General features: G+C 49.1%; 1 protein-coding gene and 1 long non-coding RNA gene across 3 annotated transcripts; both read right to left on the minus strand.

Moving 5' to 3' along the window:
• Positions 1 to 455: 455 nt before the first annotated feature.
• On the minus strand, positions 456 to 11,082 carry CCNQ (cyclin Q). 2 transcript variants are annotated; one of them, XM_080987465.1, is made up of 6 exons: positions 10,975 to 11,082; positions 8,489 to 8,600; positions 7,401 to 7,584; positions 6,578 to 6,710; positions 5,326 to 5,553; positions 456 to 1,548 (listed from the first exon to the last, which is right to left on the minus strand). In XM_080987465.1, the coding sequence occupies exons 2-6, from the start codon at positions 8,574 to 8,576 to the stop codon at positions 1,459 to 1,461; spliced, it is 723 nt and encodes a 240-aa protein (XP_080843591.1). In that variant the 5' UTR covers positions 8,577 to 8,600; positions 10,975 to 11,082; the 3' UTR covers positions 456 to 1,458. The 2 variants fall into 2 exon arrangements, with proteins under 2 accessions (XP_080843591.1, XP_080843592.1); XM_080987466.1 differs by lacking the exon at positions 10,975 to 11,082 and adding an exon at positions 10,630 to 10,778.
• Positions 11,083 to 13,117: 2,035 nt separating this feature from the next.
• LOC308466603 lies at positions 13,118 to 15,686 on the minus strand. Its single transcript, XR_013980908.1, has 3 exons — positions 15,379 to 15,686; positions 15,056 to 15,119; positions 13,118 to 13,780 (listed from the first exon to the last, which is right to left on the minus strand). It is a non-coding gene; the product is annotated as an uncharacterized lncRNA (long non-coding RNA).
• Between the last annotated feature and the right edge of the window lie 448 nt (positions 15,687 to 16,134).

The following is a 16,134-nucleotide window of genomic DNA, read 5'->3' on the forward strand; positions in this document are numbered from 1 at the left end:
ACTAAAGTAGAAATATGGCAGACATGCAGGAGCTGAGCTGCAAATGTACTGCAATGAGAGGTCAATCTGGAATAGATCTAGTTAACAAGTGGTGAGCTGGCAGCCCTCAGTGGCACAGGCAGCAGGGGGCTCTGGCGCAAGAGCTATGCCCTAGAAAGGGCTCTCCTGGCATCTGCCTCCGCTCATTCACAGTGGGGTGGGGGCAAAACCACCCCAAACCACAAATGGGGGGGGGGTGACTGTAGTGCACATGGCAGCAGCAGTGGCTCACCATTTCGACCTGACTTGCAGCATGTCCTTGAAAGTTGCCAAAGGCAGGCAGCCTCCCTGAGCTTTCTCTGCCACACTAGGACGGGCTAACAATTGCTATCTGGCCATTATGAAGCATGGAGAATTGACCCCCATCCCAAGTGGAACAGGCAGAGGTATAAGAATGAAACGGCACTCAGAAGGTATGCTGTCTGTGGACACGTTACTTATTATTTTTAATTTTATTTATGAATTACTCCCTGTAAGGCATCCAGTAGCTACCAAGGCTAATAGCAGTGACAGACCAAGGCTTTATGAATTTGCCTAATCCTTTTAAAGAGCCATCACATTCCATGGCAATAAATATCACGTTAATTATTTTGTGCTATCAGCATACAGACTTTGGCATGTCCTGAAGATGCTGCCGTGTAACTGGACGAAACTCGAGTTCTAGAGTTTTGAAAGGGCTAAGGGAAGAACTCAAGGATTGAACTTCTGACTGTTCAATCAGTGCCAAAATTTCAGCTTGTCAGATGGAACTCGGGTCATCTAGTCCAACCCCCTGGTGAAGAGGCATTCTGTTGGGGCAACCGCAACCTGGATTCAAGGTGCCAATTGGCTCCTAGTTTATATGTCTGAGTTTCTAACACTGGGAGGAAAGGACTGCAGGGGGGATGATGAAGCTTGAAATGAGTGGTGCCATTTTTTCTATCCATTGGCAGCCATAGTTCATCCATGAATTTTTCTTACTCTGGAATTAAGGCATTCACAGCAGTGGAGTCTTTGTCAGATGTCATGGAGTCACGGTACTTCATCCAAGATCTATGACTGGTACGTTGAAGCTTTGGGGAACCATTCTAGAAACAGGTGGGGGAAATATCCTGGCAACATGTTTCACCTGTAGTAGGGAGGCAACAGGTTCCTTCCCCATGGTCTTCTTTCCCCATGGGCTCTGAGCTGGCACCAAGTTGGGAGTAGAGGATGGAAGGCTTCAGACTAATTCCAGGCTGGAGGGTGATTCAGGGACCCCACAGAACACAGTCTATCCAGGCACAAACACCAATCCACCCCGTTCTGTTCTACTGGGTCGCTCAAAAAAAAACAGGATACAAATTTGGTGTGTTTTGAGGGGGCAACACTTTCACCTCAACCCCACTTAAAGTGACCAGTCGACTTGGGACGCTGAAGCTTTCTCCTTACTTAATGTACTTAAGAAATTTCTGTATCCAGAGTATAGATCTGGATCAAGCCCAAGACAATCTGGTCAATGACATTCTTGGAGAGATCTTCGCTGAACACCTAGAAGGAGAGAAAACCAGAAGAGAATTGTAGAGTTGGAAGGGACCCCAAGAATCACTTAGTCCAATGAAGGAATCTCAGCTAAAGCATCCATGACAGATGGCCATCTAACCTCTGCTTAAAAACCTGCAAGGAATTAGAGGTCACCACCTCCCACGCGAGCGAGACCACTCTGCTGTCAAACAGCTCTTGCTGTCAGAAAGGTCTTCCTGATACTTAGTCGGAATCTCCTTTCTTGTAACTCAAGTCCATTCTCCTACCTTAGAGCAGGAGAAAATAAGCTTGTTCCCTCTTCCAAGCAACAGCTCTTGAGATATTTGAAGGTGGCTATTATACCTCTCAGAGATGCGGGTGGCGCTGTGGGTTAAACCACTGAGCCTCTTGGGCTTGCCAAACAGAAGGTCGGCGGTTCGAATCCCCGCAATGGGGTGAACTCCCATTGCTCGGTCCCAGCTCCTGCCAACCTAGCAGTTCGAAAGCACATCAAAGTGCAAGTAGATAAATAGGTATCGCTCCGGCAGGCAGGTAAACGGTGTTTCCGTGCGCTGCTCTGGTTCGCCAGAAGCGGCTTAGTCATGCTGGTCACATGACCCAGAAGCTGTACGCCGGCAAGATGAGCGCCGCAACCCCAGAGTCGGCCGCGACTGGACCTAATGGTCAGGGGTCCCTTTACCTTTATTATACCTCTCAAGTCTCCTCTTTTTCGGGCTAAACATACCCAGCTCCTTCAACTGTTCCTCATAAGGAACCAGGTAGGAAGGAAAAGGTTCTGCAGAGAAGGGAAGTCACTAAGGTGGAAACAGACAGTGGTGGTGGTTTTCCAGTTTACAGTGATTAGAAAGGTAGATTGCTGCTTGTGGTACGTTTACTCTGCCTATTTTCAACTCTGCAACAGGCTTTGGATACCTGTTTCACTAGAGGGAACAGGAAGACAAAAGCAATGTGCATATGCACTATGGAAGTGAAGCTTCTCTCTAGTCACCTTCAGCTGCTTATTTATTTTTTAGCTATTTTCTGTCTCCAGCCTTAATTGTCAAGCACGCTGGACCCTGCCTCTCTCGCCTATCCCCTTGAGTTCACAGAAACTCCCGTACCTAGACAGGAGTTCTACCTCCAAGAGGAGCGACTTAATGACATCACTCAAGTTAAAACACCAGGTCTTGATCCAACATCTCCTATCTCAGAGGCTCTGTAGGAGTTCCTCCAAAAGTCTGAGAGGTGGCAAACCATGTCTTTGAAAAGTGAGGTTGAGAGTACCCTTCTCATGCTCACAGTTACACCAGTGCTATGGCAAATCTCATCCTAAGCAGAGAAAACAGAAGGTCCTGACCCTGTTAGAGTGACGATTTGCCACAGCTAATGCTGCCCAACCCGCAAGGAAAGCCGAGATACAGGATTTGTGACTTCAACACACTACTACACTCCGCAAGATGTTCTAGGGAGGAGTTGGGACAGTGCTTTTTTCTGCCAGTACACCATACCTGAACCTCTCCTCCCCCCCCCCCAAAAAAATATTCCACTACATTGCACTAGTCTAATACCAGAACCACTTTTAATGTTTTTTCCTTCAATAATACCACCATTCCCAGAAGAAATAATCCCATAATAACCCTTCCTCTCCCTCACTCCCCACAATGCTTCTGCAGGCTCAAGATGGCAGATTTCTATAGTCCAAGAAAAAAGCACACCAAGAACTCAGGCCAATGTAAGTTTCAATAGTGGGAGTGGTCCCTACTCGCAAATCAATAGTCAATAGTAACAAAAACTAATGGGACGCAGATGGCGCTGTGGGTAAAACCTCAGTGCCTAGGACTTGCTGATCGCAAGGTCGGCGGTTCGAATCCCCGCGGCGGGGTGAGCTCCCATCTTTCGGTCCCAGCTCCTGCCCACCTAGCAGTTCGAAAGCACCCCTAAGTGCAAGTAGATAAATAGGTACCGCTTTATAGCGGGAAGGTAAACGGCTTTTCCGTGTGCTGCGCTGGTGCTGGCTCGCCAGAGCAGCTTCGTCACGCTGGCCACGTGACCCGGAAGTGTCTCCGGACGGCGCTGGCCCCCGGCCTCTTAAGTGAGATGGGCGCACAACCCTAGAGTCGGACACGACTGGCCCATACGGGCAGGGGTACCTTTACCTTTACCTTTACCAAAAACAAATTCATTCAAAAGTATGTATTCTGACAAGGATTACAAACTCAAACAGAGATTACGAACTCAAGCTCAAGATACACGTTGATCTACCCACACTTGTTATCCCTGAGAAATGTAGAAAATAACAGGATATATTTATCTGAGTCTTCAAACTTACACGACCCTTTAAAAATTAGCTGATGAAGGTGACTACATCGAAACAGGGCCCTGTCCTGGTTTCTAATCCATAACTGACTTCTGACTTCTGCTCAATGATTGAAACTAAGACTTCCACGACGAATCTGGACTAACATGAACTTATCTCTACTCATAAACTCTTATCTCTAATTCTGTAATGAATTATTGTGTTATACATATTTTTATAAATTTGAGTTTGTAATCTCTGTTAGAGTTCATAATTTCTATTTGAGTTTGTAATCCTTGTCAGAATACATACTTCTGAATGAATTAGTTTTTGTTACTATTGACTATTGATTTGCGAGTAGGGACCACTCCCACTATTGAAACTTACATTGGCCTGAGTTCTTGGTGTGCTTCTTTCTTGGTATATTTAATAACAAAATTTCTATAGTCTGCACCTTGGTGGCTGCTCTTGCCGCCGTCTATAGTGACGAAGGGAAGTGTTTCATAGCCACAGAAAGCAGCTACTTCCCCACCTCCCCCATGGCAGAAAGGGGAAGGGGGCACTGTGACAACTGTGGTGCTGATGCAGCAGCAGGGAGTGAGTTGAGGAGCCAGTGGCAGTGTGTGCACCCTCTCCGGGCTGCTGCGGTGGTTGTGCTCTGCCTCGCTCCCTTTTTTCTGGGCCGCTCCTTCCTGTGCGCCAGGGGCGGTTGGGCCTAAGCAAAATGTTCTGTGTGGAAGAGGAATGAGTCCGAGAAGGATGACAAAGGGCAAGATGAGGAGTCGCCTAACAGCAGCTGCCGCCGCTGCCAAAATACGAAGGGCCTCCTGGAGAGGCCAACCTGCCGGGTCCAAAGCCGCCGCTCCCGGCAGGTTGCTGTGTCCTCCCAGTCTGCTCCAGTGGCAGCAGAAGCAGCGGCAGCTTTGGTTATGGCAGCACACTTCTGGGTTTGCCACGTTCATAAGCTGAAAGTCCGTAACAAGAGCGGAGCGCAACACAAGGTATGACTGTATAACAGGCAGGGAAGTGGCTGGTGTGAAGCATGGAGTCCATGGACTGCAGAGGCGCAGTAGCCAATGGCTGGCATTTCCTGTACAGTCATACCTCGGGTTGGATGTGCTTCGGGATGAGCGCATTTGAGTTGCACTCCGCGGCAACCCAGAAGTAATGGAGCGCGTTACTTCCGGGTTTCGCCACTTGCCCATGCGCAGACACTCAAAATGACGTCACGCGCATGCGCAGAAGCGCCAAAACTTGACCCGCGCATGCGCAGACATGGGTTACGTTTGCTTCTAGACACGAACGGGGCTCTGGAATGGATCCCGTTCACATCTAGAGGTACCACTGTACTTCTGATTCAGCATAAAAACGGGCCATTAAGAAGGAAGGAGGCTGCTGCGTGGGCCAGCTCCAAGACAAGAGCCTAGGTCCAGGTCGGGCTGAAAGGGGATACCCCACTGCTTGCCCCCTGCCAGCGGCCTGCCCACCTCTCGCTCCCGCGCCCTTACCTGCCACCAAGGCCTCTCTGCTTCAGCATCAGCAGGCACCTCCACCCCGTAACACTGCAGGGCCAGGTAAAGGACGGATGCAGCGAGGTGCTGAGGGGGGTGTTGCAGGCACAGTGGTCCGTGGTAGCTGTCCCGCAGCAAGGCCCAGGCTGCCACGGCCACTGGGGTCCGATCCCAGCTGTGCCGGTTCATCCAGTGCTTCAGGGACAACAAGTAGTGGAGAAGGTACTGCAGAAAGAGAACAGCAAGTGTCAGCGATGGCTGAAAACCCAGGGGCTCAGCTTGTGAGCAGCATCTCTCACAAAAGCTCTTCCTTTCAAAAAGGGGTCAGAGCTTGTGGCAAATCCATGGCAAATGCTCTTCAAAGGCCATGTCCCTTGCTTCAGCCCCACTGGCTTCTGGTCCCATGATTCAGTCCCTTGGAGCTAACAACACAATCTCACAACTTTCCCCCACTATGTCCTCACATGCGTGTGGCTCTCCAGCATGGAGGTCACCTTGGTTTAGGAAAAAACCTGGATGACTCCTGAACACCAGGGACACTGTGGCCCTCAGTGTTGCTGGACTCCCATCAGGCACAACCTGAGCCCAACTAATGATTGAGAACGGTGGAAGCCACAGCTTCCCCAGCCCCACTGAAGACCACCTGGCCACTTGGTAGTGGGAAAATCTCTACACAACTCTTCAAAGCAAAATACGTGTTGTTTTTATTCTCACAATAACCCTGGAAAACAGATGAAGCTGGCAAGTTATTTGCCCAGTGAGCTTCATGACTTGAGGGATTTGAACTCAGGTCTCTCCCGCAAGCCCAGTACTTTATTCATGCCGCCATACTGGTTTTTGCATTCCTACATCCTGCTGCCCCAGGGTGCAATCCTACTGCACCTGCTCTCAACCACAGAGAAGGGCTCCAAAGTCAGGAGTGCTGGCTCCCAGCACTCCTGACTTTCCCAGCACTCATTCCCCCACCACTTGGGGAACGAGTGTTGCTGGGTACCATCTTTCCTCCCCTCTACTATGTCTGCCTTCCCTTCCCTTCTCTGGCCAGAACTGTGACTTCTGATCTGTTCCTCCTAGTCTAACCCTCTGCAGTCTGTTCCCATCTGGAAGGTGGAAGCAGAACCCAGAGGCTTGGGGTGCAAGGAACAGTTCCTCCAGGTGGGAGGAGAGTCGTGAAGGTGTAGCCCTTTGCCTCCCAAGCAAGTCACGCACCCCGTTTGCACCCTAAGCCCCCACCCTGAACAGCCCGCACCTTATGGGGGTGCTGGAAGGAGACACGGAAGCACAGCACCCGCAGCATGAGCAGCTCACACTGGACTATGCTGTCTCTCAGCTCCCAGAAATGCATGTCCAGTTCCAGGGAGTCACTTCGTGGGTGCAAGTACCTGTGGGGGAGAAGAGGAAAAATTCTGGGGGTTTATGGGGTTCCTTCTTGCAGGTGACAAATTAAACTGATTTTTCTCTTTCTCTGAACACCCAAAAAAAGCTACGTGCAAATGTCTTACAGAGGGAGGTGTTCCTTCTAAGCCTGAACAATCTTCTATGGAAATCTTGTGGAAAGCCAAATCCCTTGCCTAGAATTCTGAATGGGGCTACAGCCTTTGTTCCCCATAACTAGTAGATTTATCAGCTACAGCTGTTAGTTGATTAATTGGGGGGGGGGCACTTTTAATCAACCAGGAGAAAACCTAATGGATAAAGCATTTATTTCACTTTTTAAGTCAGTTTTCTCTTTAGTCTGGCTGATGGGTGCAGCAAGGGGTCCTTTTTTGTTTATGCCACATGGGCTGTTCACATTAGGGTTGACCTACAAATTTTACTATACAGGGTAAATGTCTGCACTGCCACTTGTGAATAAACTTTGACATAAGCCAGTCAAGAGGATAACTGGATTTAAGCAGTTCAGAAAAGCAAGTGGGGATATGTATGTCTTTAACCAAATTAAAAGAGGGATGGTTTTGTTATTCCTTGCTCTTGCAAGCACACCCACCCACTGTGGAAAGCGGAGGATACAATGGCAAGATGAGTGAGGAGGGGCACAACTGTATAATCCCTCATACCATACATCCTATTACCTGTGGCTGACATTGATGATGTCCCTTGTCCGCAGGTGCTGCTCTTCTACCTTCCCCGCCAGGTAAAGGGCAGCCATAGCTACCAAGTAGGGATCATACGGTTCCAGAGGCACCTCCATAAAGAACCGGTGGTAAATGGTGCATGCTGTGGCAATGGGGACAGAGCGCAAGCCCAGCTTCACACCTGTCAATCCAAAAGAGAATCAGCAAGGCGAGGACCGGGAGCTGAGGGGGGAAGCAAAGCGCAGGGCCCCTTGACTCACAGATGGCTTGGCCACAAAGCAGGGTGCAGAAGAGGGAGAGGGCAAACTAACAAGGTTGTGGTGAGGGAAAATCCACTGGGAAGTTCTCCTGCGCAAACCTCTCTAAAATGAATGGGAGCTGTGCAAAACCATGCGCAGATCCAATTCCTTTCAGTGATGCAGACTCAGAATTTTTTCCCAGTGGATTACATCCCATTTTAACCATTGGGAGGAAGGGGCTTTCAGATTTTCTGCCTGTAGGCACCTAAATGTCGCTTCCATCCTCAAGATTCCTATGGGCTCCCCCTTCCCTCAATCAGGGCAGATTTCCTCCTAAACAATATTTCTTGATTTTCCTTGACGTTTTAGCTTCCGTTCTAAAATGAGGCAATCAGCCTTTTCCTTTTGGAGATATAAGACAAATTATTCAGACAATGTTTTTACCCCAAGCCTGCCTCCACCACCTTTCAGTATTCCTGTGAGTGGAAAAGTACCGACACTATGCAATTTATTTTTAAAAACAAAATGTCATTGAGCTTAACAATTTATTACAGTTAACTGAAAACAGCATTAATTTTAAAAGAGCATACTGCTTGAATTGTTTTCCTGTTTCTCATTGACCTACAATGACGCCCACCAACGCCTCCATTTCGCAGCTCTGGGCTTGCCTCCAACCCAACCAGACCCTCTACCCGCCAAGCCACAAAGATTGCCACACCTGGTCCTGTGTCTCCTCAAATCGCCTTTCCCCTTCCAACATAACCCTCCTTTCTCACAGGGATTGGGCCACTACTGATCAAGCGTTCCTCAGCTGCACCAACATGCAGAGCCCAGCACCCCTCTCACCTGCCTCCATGATGAACCTGCAGACTTTGAAGTGTGTCCTGGCATCGGCAGATACCTGACCGGCCTCTGACAACCCAGCAGAATCCATGAATGTTGGTGTGTTCCAAAGAGTCTGCAGAAACAAAAAGAACCCAAAACCACCTTAGGACACACCCCTAGGAAACATCCTAGGCAAAGCGCCTTGCTCCCAGTAGGATGCTGCTCTTTGAGTCCCATTCCTTTGACTGACAGTCAGCTGCTACCACCTGCCCCACTCCCTAAGGTCATGGCAGTCTAGCAAGAGTTGCATGCTCATGCTGCACTGAATTAAGGGCAGATATGGAGGGAAGGGACGCAGGTGGCGCTGTGGTGTAAACCACTGAGACTTGGGCTTGCCGGTTAGAAGGTTGGCGGTTCAAATCCCTGCGACGGGGTGAGCTCCTGTTGTTCAGTCCCAGCTTCTACCAACCTAGCAGTTCAAAAGCACGTCAAAGTGCAAGTAGATAAGTAGGTACTGCTCTGGTGGGAAGGTAAACGGCGTTTCCATGCGCTGCTCTAGTTTCACCAAAAGCGGCTTAGTCATACTGGCCACATGACCCAGAAAAACTGTCTGCGGACAAATGTCGGCTCCCTTGGCCAATAAAGCGAGATGAGCACAGCAACCCCCGAGTCGTTTGTGACTGGACATAACTGTCAGGGGTCCTTTACCTTTACCTTTTTATGGAGGGAAGTCCATCTCTGCCTAAAAGCAAAACATTATCTAAAACAGCTGGGGGGCACTATTTATAACTCCTGTCAAGAGGAGCACCTAATACTAGCGCCCATGCTCATAGCAAGTTGTAGTGCAAGGATTAAATGGAAACGGCATCCAGAAAATGTAATGTCCCGCTACTCCTTTGATGCCGCACTACAAGAACGTGCTTGTTCCTAACATATGGTAAGGCAACACTTTATATGCACACTAAGAGAAGGGATGCAGCTCTGGCCAACTTCCACTGAATCAGCGGTGTGGGTGGGAGAGGGTGTTGGAGAACCCCCCAGAACAGCACATGGGAGGAGGAGGGAAGATGAATCTGCCATGCAAGCTGAACTGGAAGAGTGTGACACTGATATTCCTCCCACTGCAAACAAATCAGAGGAGTTCCCAGCAGGACATTGTGAAAGTATCTGTATAGGCCAGTGAGGAAGAACCACTAGGCTACAGGCTGGATCTGGCCCATGGCACCTCTGCCAAGGCCACAGTCCCCCTCCTCCTCCTCAAACGTCAGAAGAGCAGGGAAAACCTCACCCACAGTTCAGCAGAGGCAGGATTCGTGGGTGATGTTCCTCAGGACTGCTGGGGTGGGGGAGTCGTAAGCCTTCACTTCCCCATCCAATAAAAATGAGTTGAGAAAAGCTAATAGCAGTGTGCGTGGGATTTGGGGGGGCGTTAAACCTGCCCTCCCTCCCCATCCTGATGATACATCTTCGTGTCTTGGGGGGGGAGGGTGATGTGTCTTTCTGTGTAAGTGGGGGAGCCCCTGCGAGAGAATATGGCTCTGGAAGGCAAGGGAGGGAGCATGTGCATATATGCACATATATAAGCACACATATATGTGGATATATATATATTGGCAGCCACTCTCCTCCTCCAGCTATCTTTTCTACTCTAGAGGAAGTATGCACACTCAGAATCAACTAACATGAATCAGAACGGAAGAAGAGCTCTGTCGGATCATGTCAGTGGCCTTTCCAACCCAGCATCCTGTTCTCACCTTGACTGACCAGATGCCCCAATGGGAAACCCACAATTCATTAATGCCAGGACTGTTTAAAAACAGGGATGGAGGAACCTGTGGTACTGCTGGGACTCCCAAAAGCCCCAGCCGATTTGAGCAACAGTAAGAGATCAGGGCAGTTGCATCCAGCAACATTCCTTAAGGTATCTCCAAAAATGGGTTCTCCAGTCAGTGAAGGAAGTGGAGTGGAAGGAAGGAGGAACGCAAGAAAGGCACACCATGCCCAGCCCCTGAACCATGGTAGGAAAGTCCCTCTGGCATTACAGTGCCGAGGCCTACGCAGCAGCAGCACCTAGAGTCTGCAAAGTTCAGCCCAGCTGGTGCCAATCCAGTTTGCACACTAGGAAGGCAAAGTATGTCCACCCAATTTTTTTGGTTACTCACCTCGATTTGTCAAAAAATAACATGTCTTGTACAAATTTTAACATCCTTCAAAATATAAAATACAAAAGTAAAATGTTATCAGAACTTTGTAAGATACAGCGAAGGTCTTTCTGCATAAGACTGCGCCCCTCGAGAGGTCTGCGCCCTGGGCGGCTGCCCGGCTGCCCTAAGGAGGGCGCCGGCCCTGCAGAGCCAGCCCCCCCCCCCCCCGCCCGGGGCTCGTCCCGCTCCGGAGCCTCCCTGGTTCCCATCTGCACAAAGGAAAGGAGGGCGCAGCCCCGCCCTCGCCCGCCGCCCCCCTCCGGTGCCCCGACCCACCCCGGGCACTCGCTCGCCCCCGCGGACCTGCTACTGGCGGGAGCCGAGGCGCGCAGCTGCCGGCGCGGGAGGCCGCGGAGCAGGCGCCGCCGCGCGGGGGGAGGAGGAGGAGCCCGGCCCGGCCGCGCGCTGCAGCCGCTGCGTGGCGCCTCCGCGCGTACCAAAGGCAGCCGAGCCGGCGCGCAGCTCCCGGGCCCCGCCGCCCCCAAGCGGAGCCGGGCCGGAGGCGCGCGCCAGGAAACGGCCTCTTGGGCGCGGCGCCGTCTTCCTCCGCGCGCTCCCGCGCTCCGGTGCGCTCTTCCTGCTCTCCGCCCCTCGGCCGGCCTTCCCTTCCTCGCCGGGGCGGAGACTTCTTTCCCGCCGAGGCTTCCCACGCGCCGGGCCCCTTCCAGGCGCAGCGCTGCCCTCGCCGGCTGCTGCCCCGGGCGCGCTTCTTCGGCGCAGCGCTGCAGTGACAGGGCTCCGCGGGGAAACACCTCCGGGGCTCGGGGAAGCAAGGGAAGCGGAGGCCTGAAGCTCCGGCCCGGGCAGGTTTTTCCGCGAACAGCAGGAAAACACAAACGGGGAAATACACCGCGGAAAGAGCTTTTGGAGCCTTCCAGGTTCCGGGAAGGACTCGCGAGGGCTCTGGGAGCAAGGCAGAGCTCTTTCCACGGACAGGTCCCCGTCCCCCCCGCCAACTCTCCCTTTCTTTCTTTATTTCCCCGCCACCCGCATAAACCTGTGGTCGTGCAAATGTAAGATGCGAGTTACCTGTAACTGAAAAGAGCCGTGGCGTGTGTTTTACGACGATTCCCCACGAGGGGGTGCCGGTTCAAAATTCATCTGGAACCAAATGGCCTGACGGATGGATGAGTCCGGAGTTACCCATCGCTAAGGAGGAAGCCTCCCATTGGGCACAGTGGGATTTACTTCTGAGTAAATTGCTAAGCAGCAGCGCACACTAGACCTAAGCCTAAGCGCGTGCAACTGAAACAACATGTTTGCTCTGCCTCCACTCACGTCCTCTTGCTTTCCTTCCCCCCCCCAAAAAAAAAAAATTATTACATTTTCCACAATTATAGCACTTATGGACCAAACAAAACACAAAGAAGAAAAACAAAAAAGACAGTATAAGAAAAAACAATATAGTGCATTACCAAAAAGATATAGCCAACACCACAACATATATAAAAAATAGGAAAAAGAAGACGTCCTCTTGCTTTCCTGTTTATGTTATAATACAAATCATAGCCCAGTTGGTAGAGCGTGAGACTCTCAATCCCAGGGTTTGGGGTTTGAGCCCCACATTGGACAAAATATTCCTACACTGCAGGGGGTAGGACTAGATGACCCTCATGGTTCTTTCCAACTCGACATTTCTGTGATTCATAGAACTCTGCACTTGGAAGGGACACAAAGTATCATCGAGTCCAACCCCTGCAAGCAGGAATCACAGCTAAATAAATATTAGACTGTAAAGCACCATGCACATTGATGACAATTGTTATAAGAATTCTAAGGTCTCAAATACAGAATCAATGTTCATAAATGTACAAGGCAAACATATATAAACCACATCTCTGAAATAGTACAGGAGAGCAATCCTGAAGCCAGTTTGACTCTCCCAAATTGACCTCAAGTATTTCTCTGCAAGGAGGAAGGAAATGGGTAAAGTTTTCCAATTGTTTTTGGACTGTAGGGGCTTACACCTCCCTGCAAAAACAGTCTGGCAAGTATCTGTTAAGATGAGCAAACTATCAATATGTGTAAGAGGTTCAGTAACTAAAGTATTTACCATCTCAAAAGAATGGCCAGGCTACCCAGAAAATGCAATCAAGTAAGGCATTATCTGGTATCCTGGCAGACAGGGGAGAAGCAACACACTCCAATTTCTGCTGAAGACCACCTCTTTCTGTGACGTAGGTATGATGTTTTGGGGGTGGTCTTGGGTTACAGGGTGGGCAATTTCAAAAGTCTTTATAGGGGCTTGCGCACCATTGTTCTGAGTCTCTCCTACCTCCTTGCAAGGGGGGGAGGGAACTTTGTTGCAACAGAAAAATAAAGATCTGCCTTGCTTTCTATGGATCTTGCCTTCATCTCTGATCATGGACTTAGGGGACTCAGTCCCTTGGGAGTTGGGCAGCAAAAGCTAAACCCCTTATTTTTTCTATACCATAATATACATCAGATCTTGGTTTTCTTGATGGCATCTGTCTGTCTCAGGAAGAGTGTGCCATTGGGGGCAAAGTCAACCCGTTGGAGAGTTAACAGCTGCTATGGCTGTTGAGACCAACGCAGGAGAGGCATGTTTTGTTGCAGCTGGGGCAGACGAGGGCATCTAGTTGTGCACAATGGTGTTTCTACAGGAAAACACACGGTGTTTACCCTATTGGAAGCCTCTGGTCAGTTTCAGCACAGTTGTCAGTTTGCAACCCAGAGTTTCCACCTTTAAATTTGAGAATGGGGCTTTTCCTGCCTCTCTTCCATCTGGTGCTGCCATTCACACACTTCTTTGCCAAGCAGGTTGGTAGGGTGGGAGCTGGGAGTTGAGACAAATGATAGAAGCAGGTGGGAAAAAATGGATGGGAGAGCCCACGACTGCCTCACCAGCCCCAACCCCATCCAGCCTCCAGTGGAGTTTTCCAATGAAGCCTGGAAAAAAGGAAATGTCCTGGATTCATGCAGACTGCTCAACTCATGGCTGGTTGCACATTTTCAATGTATGCATTTGTACTGCAGTGACTGGGGGTCTGAAACAACATTTGGGAGGATATCCTTTTTGTTAGAAGGCTGTTGAGGAACATGCCTCCAAGGTTCAAGTCTCTGTCACAGTGAAAAAGTCCTGCGGCATCTGAAAAATCAAGCAGTTTATTGTGACGTGCACTTTCAAATCCATAGTCAAGAGTCAATTTCACACAGTGCAAATTATTAACATATAAATACAAATTTACTAAGCCTAACCTAACTTTCACCAAATACATAGAGTAAATTGGAAGAGCACACTGGGCACTGAGGTACACCAGAAGAAAAAACCCAGTGAACAAGATTTAAAGGTAACAGAAGTGCAAGGAACACGTTCAGATAGCAAGATAAAAGCCACAAACAAAACATGACCTACATTTTCTGGAACATCAGAGCTTGAATACTGTGTGCTACAGCAAATAATGCTGTGGCCTTGGCCTTGTGAAACCTGGTTTCAAAATCCAACTCAGCCGCAAATACTACATATTATCTTGCAATATCTGTAGGTCATGGGGGGGGGATGTACGTAAGTTATTATGATAGTGTAAATTAAGGAAAGGGTTTATTGGCTTGTTGTTATTCTTCGTTTTGCTTTGTGATGTATTCTTGTGTATTTTTATGTTGTGAACTGTCCTGTGATCTGTGGTTGAAGGGCAGTATACTAGTAGTAGTAGTATTACAACAACAACGTTCAAAGGCTGAAGTTGTTTAGAACCTCAGAACAAAATTTTGAAACCAGAAGCAGAAAGTAGCTTAGTTTAGTTTATAATAAATGAAGCTTCCTTAAAGGTGAATTCTAACAAGACTAACATATTCTCAGGTTTTCCTCAATATCACACAGCCCTGATGGTTAACAGTTTATATTCACCTGAGTTATTCCAATAAAGGATGTGAAAATCTTCCACTATATTAAAACCTGTGCTTTGTGTCTTAGATTATATGTTCTAAGTATCTAAGACTTGCAGTAGCTGAAAACCAGTGTTTGATATATGGAGGGGGGGCAGAGGGGATCAGTCCCCCTTGCCTTTTGTGATGGCTTCTTTGGTTGCTTTTAGAAGAGGGGAAATGGTGGTGAGTCAAGGGTGGGGCTCGTGAACTTCTTTAAATCCCCTTTACCTCCCCTCCTCCCATTTGAACATCCTGCTTGAATCTCATTAACACGGGGGGGGGGGGGAGCGGATTAAAACTTCTCTTTAGCACCCTTGCCAGAAGCCACATCATGCCAAGCTGCAGTGTTGTGCGAAGGAGCCATGAGTTGGCACCTGCCCAGTTCCATACTGTTGTACTCCCATCAGTAATTGATACTCGGCAGCTTGCACTGCTGGTGTGCAGAACACTACAACCTTGACAGAAATGTTTCATACACATCATCACCAGCTACTACCTGGGTCAGAAGAGCAGAGGGAGGCGTTGCTTGCAACCTGGCCATCTCCTAGGCTGAACTCCGTCTGAATTCAGTGAGAAAGAGCAGCATGAGCACTTAACACAGGGAAAGCTCTGGGCATGAGACTGCTGCCACAAGCAACAGAATGAATCGACCCTTCAGAGAGATGCATCGTGAGGGTTTTGCTGAGTGCTGAGAAATCAGGATAAACATAGTGGGAGCTACTTTTGCATTTTAGCAGAAATATATTTAATTCTAGGCCAGTGACAGACAATAGTTTTTTAAAACATGAGAGAACCGCACTCATGTGGTGTGCTACTCACATACTCCTTTTGTTCCACAGTAGTCTCTTGTATGCCTCCTTCCGGAAACTCTTGCAGCCAAGCTGGTGCCAAATGTATTGCTCTGCTTTCCTTTGGACCACATCAGTGAGGCCGGGAGAGGGGGTCTTGTTGTCTGGGCTGCCCAGGACCCCCATACACTCTGCCCAAGCGTGCGCCACAGGGAGGTTCCTTTGGTGCTGCTAACACAGCAAAAACAATGCAGGAGGTAGCAGTTACAAGTTACTGGTCTCTGCAGCCACAGCAGGTGCTGTGATTCTCCAGTGGTATTACTTCACACACACCCCCAAGGTGTACTCCATTGTCTCTTAAGACAGGTGGATGCCAACAACAACAAGTCCCTGGTCAAACAAGTTTTGCATGCTTTTGAAACAAGATCAAATCTGCAAAATCTGTTTACCAGGGGGTAGCTAATGAACCTTCATTGCTTTGACAATGGAATGAGGTGGTAAAGAAGATTTCAAGTTTCTTGCAAATTACATAAAGGAAGTCGGAGAAGGATGGGGAATAAACAAGGCAAGGCTGGAGACGGCTTTCTTTTGTTGGGGTTCCTACTTCATGCCCACAACTTAAAATGATAACACCACTTTGCAGAGTTGTTTGCTTTTCTAAGCTACATGTTGTATATCAGTTGGCTGAAGGTGTTCCTGAAAGTTCAGTGTGATTTGCAAGCTGAACCTATGCAGTCAGAAGTAAACACTACTGAGTTCAATGCAGTTCACTGCCAGGAAATTATGC

The sequence above is a fragment of the Podarcis pityusensis genome (assembly GCF_964106645.2).
Source record: "Podarcis pityusensis genome assembly, chromosome: 17".
Classification (NCBI taxonomy): domain Eukaryota; kingdom Metazoa; phylum Chordata; class Lepidosauria; order Squamata; family Lacertidae; genus Podarcis; species Podarcis pityusensis.

What these genes read in the sequence shown, in the direction of transcription:
- CCNQ (XM_080987465.1), bottom strand. Translation starts at nt 8,576, where the DNA reads ATGGATTCTGCTGGGTTGTCAGAGGCCGGTCAGGTATCTGCCGATGCC. An exon ending in ATCATCAATGTCAGCCACAG is followed by an intron (nt 6,711 to 7,400) that starts GTAATAGGATGT and finishes TCTCCCCCACAG; the next exon opens with GTACTTGCACCCACGAAGTG. An exon ending in CAGAGAGGCCTTGGTGGCAG is followed by an intron (nt 1,549 to 5,325) that starts GTAAGGGCGCGG and finishes CTCTCCTTCTAG; the next exon opens with GTGTTCAGCGAAGATCTCTC.